The sequence below is a fragment of the Daktulosphaira vitifoliae genome, unplaced genomic scaffold (genome assembly GCF_025091365.1).
Source record: "Daktulosphaira vitifoliae isolate Bord-2020 unplaced genomic scaffold, ASM2509136v1 Scaffold_5, whole genome shotgun sequence".
NCBI classification, from domain to species: domain Eukaryota; kingdom Metazoa; phylum Arthropoda; class Insecta; order Hemiptera; family Phylloxeridae; genus Daktulosphaira; species Daktulosphaira vitifoliae.
In genome coordinates this window covers 13,279,810-13,291,423 of record NW_026099576.1, presented here as the reverse complement: position 1 = coordinate 13,291,423, position 11,614 = coordinate 13,279,810, and the positions used below count along the sequence as shown (strand labels likewise).

General features: G+C 24.9%; 4 protein-coding genes across 5 annotated transcripts in view; 2 read left to right on the top strand and 2 right to left on the bottom strand.

Annotated features, from left to right (window-relative positions):
* Positions 1 to 11,614, top strand: part of LOC126908192 (bifunctional endo-1,4-beta-xylanase XylA-like) — a gene marked incomplete at its 5' end in the record, with an annotated part of 256,907 nt that overhangs the window by 167,534 nt on the left and 77,759 nt on the right. The gene's annotated exons all lie outside the window — the stretch shown is intronic.
* On the top strand, positions 12 to 1,037 carry LOC126908650 (uncharacterized). Of its 2 annotated transcripts, none has more exons than XM_050690916.1 (3): positions 12 to 553; positions 616 to 757; positions 819 to 1,037. In XM_050690916.1, the coding sequence occupies exons 1-3, from the start codon at positions 200 to 202 to the stop codon at positions 941 to 943; spliced, it is 621 nt and encodes a 206-aa protein (XP_050546873.1). In that variant the 5' UTR covers positions 12 to 199; the 3' UTR covers positions 944 to 1,037. The 2 variants fall into 2 exon arrangements, with proteins under 2 accessions (XP_050546873.1, XP_050546874.1); XM_050690917.1 differs by having other exon boundaries at positions 808 to 1,037.
* On the bottom strand, positions 1,142 to 3,837 carry LOC126908619 (dolichyl-diphosphooligosaccharide--protein glycosyltransferase 48 kDa subunit-like). Its single transcript, XM_050690856.1, has 8 exons — positions 3,638 to 3,837; positions 3,386 to 3,550; positions 2,503 to 2,639; positions 2,242 to 2,430; positions 2,030 to 2,164; positions 1,818 to 1,976; positions 1,524 to 1,754; positions 1,142 to 1,425 (listed from the first exon to the last, which is right to left on the bottom strand). The coding sequence occupies exons 1-8, from the start codon at positions 3,774 to 3,776 to the stop codon at positions 1,267 to 1,269; spliced, it is 1,314 nt and encodes a 437-aa protein (XP_050546813.1). The 5' UTR covers positions 3,777 to 3,837; the 3' UTR covers positions 1,142 to 1,266.
* Positions 9,041 to 11,614, bottom strand: part of LOC126908628 (3'-5' exoribonuclease 1-like) — a 30,929-nt gene continuing 28,355 nt past the window's right edge. Inside the window, exons 4-7 of the mRNA XM_050690872.1 lie at positions 10,339 to 10,488; positions 9,685 to 9,774; positions 9,435 to 9,626; positions 9,041 to 9,370 (exon numbers count right to left, since the gene is read on the bottom strand). Of these exons, the coding sequence (XP_050546829.1) occupies positions 9,254 to 9,370; positions 9,435 to 9,626; positions 9,685 to 9,774; positions 10,339 to 10,488 (549 nt within the window). The 3' untranslated portion in view covers positions 9,041 to 9,253. The remainder of the gene's footprint in view (positions 9,371 to 9,434; positions 9,627 to 9,684; positions 9,775 to 10,338; positions 10,489 to 11,614) is intronic.

Here is an 11,614-nt window from a genome sequence, read left to right as displayed (position 1 = left end):
AATGCATTACTGTGTAAGTTTGATAACGTTTTATGCGAATTTAAGTTAAATAACAAAGTACATGCTTTATTTTGAACTTTGCAATGATAACATATTTTGCCAATAAAACCAGCTAAATAATAAATAAAATCTAATAAATTATTTGTAAATACAAGAGACGATTTTTTAGTAATCTTAAAATGTTGGACCAATTCCAATAATGGAACCACGCTACAAAACACTTATTATTTTTGTAAACATTTGTGTATTTTTAATATGCTGTACGTGTCTTAAAAAAACATTTCATTGGCTTATTTCACCACATCATTCAAAATTCAATGAACAGGAACTTCTAAAAACCTCTGATGAAATAAAAATGAAAGCAAAGATCACTTTTGAAAAAAGTAACGAGTTATTGTTAGCACATGATCAATATTCAAGTTATCTTAGTCTTTTTTTTGGAAGTTGGAAAACACTTATCTCAGATTTAACAAAATATTGGTGGATAACAATAGTATCAACATTACTTCCCTTGTTTATGTATTGGAGATTCAAATGCAATATAAGAATTAAAGTAAGATTTTTTAAAACCTTAACTATTAATATTAATTTTTTTAATGATATGTTTCAACTTAGTTTTCTGAATGGAAAACAAATTGCAATCAAAACAAGCAAAATGAAAAAAATAACTCTAGACGGTTAACATTACCTGATTTAACATTGGCTAAGCATGCCAGAAGAGAATCTATGATTGATAAACAAAAGAAGTTATATACAAGTAATTTTAAGTTAAATATTTAGATTATCATAATTGTTTAATAATTATAGAAAAAAATTAGTTGACAGACAACAATCAATTAGCAATGCTACAACTGAACTCAATCTTTCAAGGAAATGGTCGTTTGATAAAAGTGAAGATATGCCATCAGAAAAAAAAAGGACACATCTTATTAGACGATATTAATATATTCAAATATGCTTATAATATTGTATATATATATATATATGTTACAACAATTAACTATGTGCCAATTAAAAAACTGATTGTGACATTGAAAGGTTTACAGTGTTGCTTAAGTTTTTACACAAATACTTCAAAATGATCAATACAAAATTTTTAGTTCTTAAAAAGTACTCACAGAAAAAAAAATCATCTTTAAAGTCATGGTAAAGTATTATTCAGTGGGCGGACTTATTTATTTTTAATAAACATATTTGTACAAACATATTTTTAAAAACACAATTAAAAATTTACATATATTTTACCACCATTTTTAACAGTCTGAATTATTCTCCCTTAACTTTATCACTATCATCTCTATAATGTAGAAACACAAAGCTGAACACAAATACCCCAAACATCATTGAGAAAGCGCTTGCATAATATGGATAAGCACTTAATATAAATCTTTCATACTGAGTGTGTTCTAATGGTATCACAGAAACCTAAAGTTAAAATATAAAAAATTTAATGTAAATCAATAGTTTTCTAAATTTAGCTCAAATAAGTACATTTGTTAAATTTATTAAAAATAAATTTATACCATCGTAGAGCTTCTAAGAGAAGTGAATCCAATCCTATTATAGTCCACTTTGAATTGATACACTCCATATGTGTCTGGGATTTTAAAAGTAAACTCATATTTGCCAGAACCAATATTTTTTAAGTTACCACGCCAAAATGGATCTATGCGAACAAATTCTACTTGTACATCATTGGCATTATGTGGAATCCAATTTCCATTCTCCCAACGTTCCAATTCAAGCAAATAAACCTTTAATACAAACAAAGAATAATTTTAATTTCAACAAATTTTTGATGGATTCAAAATACTTACAGCCATATCCATTATAGTATAAGAAGGTGGAGGAGATGTTTCTCCAAGTTTATGATGAGAAACAGATTTCACTCTTATTACACCTCTATCCTTTAAAGTCCATAATGCAATATTAATAGCTGCTTCCTGATTTCCTGAGATATCATGGGTTTTTCCATCCTATAAGATAATAATAAATATTTTGCTTATCTTTCATTATTTAATATACTCACAGTTATTCTTTGTATAGAAGATTTAAATGCAGAATCTGAAAAGAAATATAATGAACCAGAAAAAACGACTCTAGCATTGTTTCTTGCTTGAAGAGCTGCTATGAGCAAGAGATCTTTACCAGTTCCAAGTGAATACTATACATAATTAATAAAGCAGTTAGCAGATATATTTATTTAATTATACCAAAAAATATGAAGTCTTTTAAACTTACATCTTTAACAGCAACATCTGGTTTGTAGGAATATGCAGTATCTTCAGCATGTAAAATTGGTAATACAAGAAGATTTTGTGGATCAGCAATAATGGTAGTACCTTCGTACAATAAATCCTTATTATTGGGTTTCCCTACAATTTCTTCAGACTTAATCAAATTTGATGAACTTACAACCACTCTAGTATGCTACCATTATAATATATAACAGTAAATAAAATTTCTAGAATAACAAATACAACAATTAAAAATAATTATTACTTTTCCAGGATCGCTGGCATCATAATTTAAATGATCTATTAATAGTGAGTTTTCTTCTGTTACTTCAAAACCACATTCTGCAGCTAGTTCTCTGAGAGCAGATCCAGTTGAAGCACCACCAGTAAATAACACATTGCCTAGAATGTAAATGTAAAAGATATTTTGTAACATTAACAGCATAAAAAAAATTAGGAATAGTTACAGTAATCATAGCCATTCAAAATTATCTGTGATTTCAGTCTTACTATAAAATAATAATTATCTTACAGTAAGACTAAAGTGACACAAAAAGAAAGTAATATAGATAATTAGTATCAAGAACAGAACATTTATACGATCAACCTCAATGGATCCAAAGTAAAAATATTAGGAAGGTAATAATATTTAATATTTATTTAGACTGTATGAGCTTATTGCCAATATAGAATTCAATGCTATTCCTAGATCGTTGTAAATTAATAGTTTTTCTTTAGTACCTTTTAAAGAAGTCATAATTTTATAATTGTTGTATTATATCTGAAAGGGCATAATTTACTTTTTGATAGTTTTCAGAAGATACAAAAAATTTAATATTTTTACCTAATGTTTTATATAACTTATCAAATTCAAATATCAATATCCTGTGAAAAACTACACGTGTATATTATATTGATATCAGTAGATCAGTAGTCATATTGAAACATGCTACAAAATGATGATTTAACTTTATATAGTTCTTTATTTTGTAACAAATTGATTTCAAAATAAAAATAGCTAAGCAGTATAGTTTGTAACTCAAAAATATCTTTTGTTTATAAAATTAATAATTTAAAATTCAGGAATTTTCACCAAATCTTATAAATTTACAAAAATTAAATAATTTCATAAATTGATAACGTCTTACCTCCATTATCTATAAATTCAGTAATGGTATCTACTCCCAATGATCCACCAAATTCTTGAACATTTGGGGCAAATATTATCAAATTTTCATAAAAGTATTTTCCATACTTAGAAAGCACTAAAGAAGGATCGTCAGCTGATTTAAATGTTAATTGATATCCTCTATCTGTTAAATATTAAGATATTAACTTTAACTATTACATAATACATGGCCATATTGGTAACATATATAAGTGTAGGCAATTTTACAAACCTTTAAGAGTTTTAAAAAGTATCGAATGTGTTTCTTTGATCACTAAATTGTTCAACAGTACTAACGTTTCTTTAGATGCATTCGAAAAAGCTAAAAATATTAAAGTAAATAATGTGCACACGTAATAATTTAATAACATTTTATTTAAATAGAATCAGGTTTTAAGTAGAAGAATGACCAGTAAAATATATATTTAATTAACGGTTGAAATTTCTGTAAAAATAATAATTGAAGAATTTTACAATACACACTAGGCGATTCCAACCTAAGATAATACGTATCACAAAACGCCACGATGCCGGTAAATAACAATTCTACCAACTTATGTGTGGTAAATGTCGGATGCACAGTATTTGTTATAATCTAGTTGTATTATCACAGCTATATGAAATTCCAGACAATGTGATATTGTTGAAAATACATATTTCCATTGCTGATGAAAATACTGTTGAAATGATTCCAAAAATTTGGGTTAATAACAAACAATATGTATGTGTTTAGCCAAAACATTGTGTAAAGCCATCACGTTGAATAATGGAAATAATTTTTTTTTAATTAAATTTGGATTATTTTTTTTTAAATTATGCATATAAATTATGCTTATTAATATATATATATATATATTTTTTATAGATTAAAAAACTTTTTGACTAAAAACACATTATTTTAACATTTGATTCAGATGTTGATTTGGTATTGGTAAATTTGTACAATTATAAAAATTGCCGAAATTAGCCCTTAATACATAAAACCATTTAAAGTACTAACAAAAATTAATGATCTAAATTTCAATTATAAAATTCAAATAGTATTAAAAAAACTAGTTGAGGATGACATTTGAAAAATATTTTAAACCTTATTAAAATATTATGCAATATAAATGAAAAATAGTGTCCTAATAAAAACTCTGCGTGGGCATAAAAAAAAGTTTAAAACGAAAATAGTACAATTGAACAGTAAGCTCATTATAAAGCAAAAGTTATATATAACAATAAACATGATCAAATATATCAATTAATTTGTATTATAAACATATTTAAAAGAAATCGACAGAAAGTATCTTAAGAAAAGTATGCTTAATAAACTAAATATAATATATAATAATAACAAACATAATATCAAATAAATAAATAATAACTAATACAATTAATTCATAACATTAACACACAATATTAATAACATCTTATATTAATTATGAATTCAAAAGAAAATTAAAACGTAAAAAATAAAAATGCTCATAAAACGGTGAAAAATGAACGGATTGAATTGATTTTTATATCATATTTCAGAAATGTCATTGGCGGGTTTGGTGAACATTTCAAACCTTAAGTCGTAAAACGCTGGCGTCAGCAAGCGTTATACTCGAAAACGGTTGAAATTTTAAAACGCTCGCGGGTGATTGGGAAAAATTTTTCTGATCTTCGCCAATAATTTTCCCGGAGTCTGGTAACCAAGTACTTTTATTGAAAAAATAAATTTTGAAAATCCAAGCACGCTAGGTAATTTTCCCAGAAAAACGTTTTTTCCTTGTTCTATTATATAATAAGATACATTATACTGTATATTAAATGTCATATTTCTTAAACATTACATACGTTTACATTAATTGTAGAATGAATATTGCATGCAACAAGAAAATAAGTAAAAAATTTTGGTGGAAATAATGAAGGTGTAGCGTTTCAAAATCTATGTCCATGATGTACAAATAAATAAAAATGTATTGTATAAAAATTATCATTTATACAATAATTATCATACATGATGACATTTTTTACTAATTAAAGGATAGAAATATCAACTTTTTATCATACGAAATTGTATTTTATTTTAAGTTTGATGCAGAGCTAACATTAAGAAATTATAATAGAATAAAATATTTACCAATTATAAAACCAGATTATGGGCATAAAAAATGTGAGAATTTTTTAGAAAGCAAATACATGATCTCCGAGTACTCCTAAATATCCAATAATTTTTTGAATAATTTAATTTATATTAAAATTACCAGTATTTTTTTTTAAATATGATAATTTAAGTTAAATAACTCGTAAATATAACTTAATGTCAGAGAATAATTGACAGGAAAAGAAAGTAATGATTATGTATCATAGTAGTACAATTTTTCATAAAAATAGACGAATCATATATTATTATTATGAATTTCATCAATATGACAATATCAGTAATACAATTAATTATATGATGAGTAAATTTAGAAAGCAGCATAATATATATATATATGAGTATATAGATGATATAGAGAATATATATAAATTAATGCCTTCATTACTATTTATATAATTATTCCTTAATATTTCGATTATTAATTAAAAAAATATATATTATGAATAATCAAATCTAAAATTATATAAGTAGAAAAATTAGATTAAATTATCCTCCAAATTGACTAACACAAGAACTACTAAAGGTGAGCATATGCTGGATTCATTACTCCTTTAGCAGGGTCAAACAAATATAATAATTCAAGGCTTTAATAATAAATACAATATTTTTCAGTTGATAAAATCAAAGATATTATTTCAAATTTCTAAATTCAAGGTTATTTAAGTATATATGTTTTGAATAAAAATACTATTTAATTCAGGAATATTACTATTTTTATTGTCAATAGTTTATTAACATAAAACTCCAACCTTAAAATCCCTTAAAGTATTAAATCTAAATTTTAATTAATTTTTCAGAAGAAAATAAAATTTAAAAAACAAATCAAGAAAAGAAGATTCAATTTGCTCAAATTCGATATATTATTCTAATCCTGTTTAATTAGGGTAAGTTCTAAGAGAAGAGTAAAAGCTCATTTTGAAAATTAGACAATGCATGGGACCGAGTATTGTAAATGGATGTCTATAAATTATAATAAATAAGTATAGGATTTTTGTAATTAGTCGAGTTATTAAAGTTCATGTATACTACACAGATTTTTAGTTAAAATAATTTAGCATATTAATATTAAGATTAAACAACGTAAAAAATATTTATTCAATATTTTAAACATCTTTAATTTTCTATGAATGTTTACGCATCATTATTTTTTACTAAGATATTACTTAATTTAAAATTTGATGTTATGAAATGTATTAAATAATAATTCAAAAATATTTAAAACTAAATAATGAATGTATGGTAACAATTATTTTGCGTTAATTTACTGAGAATAAAATAAAATACCAATGAAAATATAACTAAAAGAATAAATTAATTTAATATTAAACATTGGAAAAGAAATCTTTAGTAAATATTCATTTAATATTTTGTGTTACTCGTGGAAGTTTATTTTTATATCGATTTAAAATAAAATAAAGAACAGAAATTTAAATTATCGAACCAAGCTATATTTCGTTTACAAAACAATAGGCATGTTTATTTTACAAAAGAAATTTAACTCGGTGAGAGAAAAAAAAATTAATTAAATAAAATATTGAAAAATGTTATTCAAGAACAAAAATTGAAATTACATATTATTAAATATGCAACAAATATTAAACGGCAATATAAAGGAACAAAGATAATGAACATTTTAACAAAAAACATACCTCAAATGTGTGGAAAACAACAGCTGTCAATCGTTGGAAAAATAATCAAACTTACGTAAGGATTCGGTCTGTAAGGTACGATTGCCGCGCAATGAAGAAACTTGGCAGCGACTTGGCCTTCCATGACATTCATACGTATCACGTCACACTTTTTCATCAGACGCCCGTTGCGAGTTGCAAATGCCTCCATTTAAGCGATTGCCTCACTAAGCCTATCGAATACACTCCGACCATATTCGATAATAGTGGATGGCTCATACGATCAACTCTCTGAGCTTCATACATCGAACGGTGTCTGGAACGTTTGGCTCAGTTTGTGCAGATATAACAGATGTTTGATACTATGTATTTCTTTGGAGACAAAATCGTCTATGGTATTCAAAATTTGCAACCGTTAATCTATTAATCTCGCAACACTTCGAAGGCTGAACTCAGTGGACGAGTGTTCCTCGTAACGGACTGTGGATCTCACAAACTCATCTTCAATCGAGTGGATCAGGCGTCGATACAATTATTCGGCATCAGTAGATATCCAATTAACTGGTCCCGGCCTTCTTCGATTTGCATTATTATTTCTGAAAGTTTCGTACCTTGTGAGTCCATGTTGAGCTTGTTGAATGAAATGATTTTCACGATGCACAATTTTTAATCGCAACCACGAAATGTTAATTAGACACTTACTAGACAAATTCTCTTTACCGTATATATAGGTAGGAATTCTATAGTTGCTTAGAAACAGACTTGTTATAATAATACATTTTCAATTTAATTTAAAAAAGTACACTTTGTTATTTTACTTAGAGCCAGTATACTTAGTTATTTTACATTAAGTCAATGTACTTTTTAATAAAATGTTTTTATACTTTGAGCCAGCATATTTTATTATTTTTCTTCTATTTTATTAATTTAATTTTAATGATTGAAATTGTTTTTTTATTGAGCTAAATACTAAAAAATGAATATTATAGTTTCACTGTATGTTAGAAGGTATATTTTAATATAGTTCATTAGACATTTCTTATTAGTATAAGCTATTTTTTTACACCGATTACAAATATGTAAAAATAATAGGTTGATTAGAAATAATTAAAATTATATATTACTTTAAAGTTTGCATAAAAAATTATTTTGTAATATTTAAAATTAAGAGTTACTTAAAAGTTTTCAACCTTTTAATTCAAGTTTATTTAGACAATATGTTGTCCATAGTAGAATTTATAACATATTAAAAGCAAGTCTAATTTTAGTGCAACAAAAACATCACAAAATTAATTCTATTTTACTTTTTCCCCAAAGAAAATATAGATTTTTAAATTACATGTAAATTATAAATATTTTTACTTTACTATTTCGAGAAAAGTAATTTTAAAAATGTTTGAATCAAATTGTGAGTCAATGAAAATTTTTAATGAAAGCAATTATTTATTAACTAATACATTTAATATTTTATCTATTTTTTCTTAAATAAAATGAATAAGAGAAAACAAAATTGATTTAAAAATGAATTTTTAATTATAGTGGCATTTGTTTACTACTAAATAATGTTTCATATAATTTAAGGTAACAATTTATTATTCTCAAACAAATTTTGAAAAACGTATAATCTGTTTAAACAATATAAAATATATACTAATTTATAATGTGTTATGTATTGTGTTAATTAACAATATAATATAATATTTATAAATGAGACTTAAATTATTTTATAGGAATAATCAATAAGAAATTCACTATTAAAATTCACTAACCCAAATCAGCAATTGAAATAAGTAGAACTTATATATATAACAATTATAATATATTTTTACTTAAAAAACAATGCTTATTAAAAGTAAATATTCAATTAATTATAATTTTAATAATATGTTTTGTTGAATTACACTTCATTAAATAGTAAAAATTTAATTCTAAATGATCACAATTAATATGGTATTTTTAAGTTCATACTGATATAATATAAAAAATTTATATATACAGTAGTCTTCAACTTAGATAAATTAAAATGATTTACATAGAGAACAATAAATTCAAGGTTTCATTATTAGATTTATTAAGGTTGGTTCTAAGATTTATCATCCAGTTGTAAGTTCATCATTTTGGAATTGAGTCGCCAATTATTAGTTTGATGATGTATTCCATCACAGAAAATATTATGAACAGGCCTTACAGGTAATGGGTCCTTTAATAATAAAAAAGAAAAATAATTAAAAGTTTTTTTTTAATTCAAGCTATTGAATTTTTACGTCTTTTCCAAATGGAGTGGGATTTTTCAATGATATTATCCTCTCATTTTGATCTACAAATGCACCATCTTCAAGCAACCTTAAACATATCCTAGCTATATTGTATGAGTCATCTAATCCACAATGAGGATTGCCCTCAAATTCCATACCCAAAAATGTTAACATTCCATTGAGATTGCATAAAAAGGAATTCTAAAATTTTTATTTTTATTTGAAAGAAATATAGAAAATTAATCAAAAAATGTTTTACCTTAGCTTGTTTGGTGAAATAAAATGACCTAAATATTTTTCTTATATTAACCCATTTATTTGCAAAACTAGGATATGGTATTCCAGACATCTAAAATGTTAATTCATAGTATGTAAAAAGACTTATAAAATAAGTAAAAAATTATTCTATTTCATAAATTAAAATAAAAAAACAATATTTAAAATTTTTTTTTTTTAAGTTTTACTGTGAAAATTCATTTTAAAAATATATTTAAACTACATTATCGGAAAAAAAAAATTTAACAAAGTTTTCTAAATAATAAAACTTAAACTATGATAATTAAAATTTTGGTATTTCTAAACTTGAAAATAATACACATATAAAGTATAAGTGAAATGACTAATTAATTACTAGTAATTTCATTACTTAAATTAAGGAAAAGTTTACACGCATTTACAAATTTTGTTCTAGCCACCCACATTTGTGCAACTTAGTTATAGGAATTTATAGTAGCATAGAAATATTTTTGATTTAGGGGGAATAAACCTCCATAATCCATCCTAAAATTATATTCTTAGTTACAACATATTACTATGTTTTTAAGCCAATTAATAAAAATTTGTACTGAATGATGATGTGTATAAAATAACCTAACAAAATTTATAAATACTTATAAATTTGTTTCTTACTTACAATACATTGTCCATACAAAAATCTTGCCATATCAAAGGGACCATCAGCTACAATAGAAAATCTATGTTTATTGCCAAGCTCATGTTTTTCTAACCAGTCAATGAATCTTTTTAAACATGCTGGGAACGGATCAGCTGAATCAACTTGTTTCTGAACAAAATTGAAAATTGTATTTCATAAAATAAGATTATATGACAATAATTTAATAAGCCAATCAAAACTTAAAACATTCAATTTGGTAAGAATGTACATTTTTTTTAAATGGCAATAATTAAAAATTAATATCAAGAATTTTTATACAAAGTTATTTTGTTAAAATATTACTAGTTACTATGAACTACTTTCAGGATGATTTATAACAAATACTTATCTCTATTTTAAATATTTTATAAATAATTTTTAATAAAGTCATATTAATTCATTAAACAGAACCCAACTCCATGAAAAGTAAAAAATGTCATTGTTTAATTTTACTTCTTTTTCTTCCTCGCCTTAATGCCAACTTCTTGGGGTCGGCCACCCTTATCCTAAACTTCCACTTGACACGATCTCCCACAACCTCTACACTCACATCAGATGTCCTCATATCGCATTCAATAATATCTCTTCATCTCTTTTTTGGTCTTCCTCTACCTCTTCTTCCTTCAACATTCATTTCTACAACTGTTGTTACGGCTTCCGATTTTTCTCTTCTCATAACAAGACCATACCATCTAAGTCTATTATATAATGTTCACCAATAACTAATTTAATTAACTTATTGTGTTAAATAATACTAATAATGATAGGTCGATTTTTTACGTCACAAGTAATACTTTTTGTGTAAATCATTTATCTTGCCCGGCGTATTTGTATACTTCTACCGGACTCTGTGAACTTCTTTAAGGGTTAAGATGTCTTAAAGGGTCTAACACGCCGTAGACTAGTTAGGCCCATAAAGTCAAGGGTAGAGCCCCGATTAGTTGGAGCCTAGTTTTTAATATATATGTTAATTTTACACTGAAGTATTACAATTTTGGTTATAAAATATCCAAAATGCATACCTAAACATTTTTATCATTATCAAAACTTTCAATGAATCGGTGCGCCATTCTATTTAGTAAAAATAAAAAATAAAAATAGTATCCTAAAATGTTAGTAAGGCTCTCTTTAGTTATATAAGCTTCTTTAAATTATTTAATATTTAATACAGCCACATTCATCACATTCCTTTATTCACGTCACTTACTGTGTATTACCTTATAACTTTAAACAAACTTTTTTTTAATATTTACTA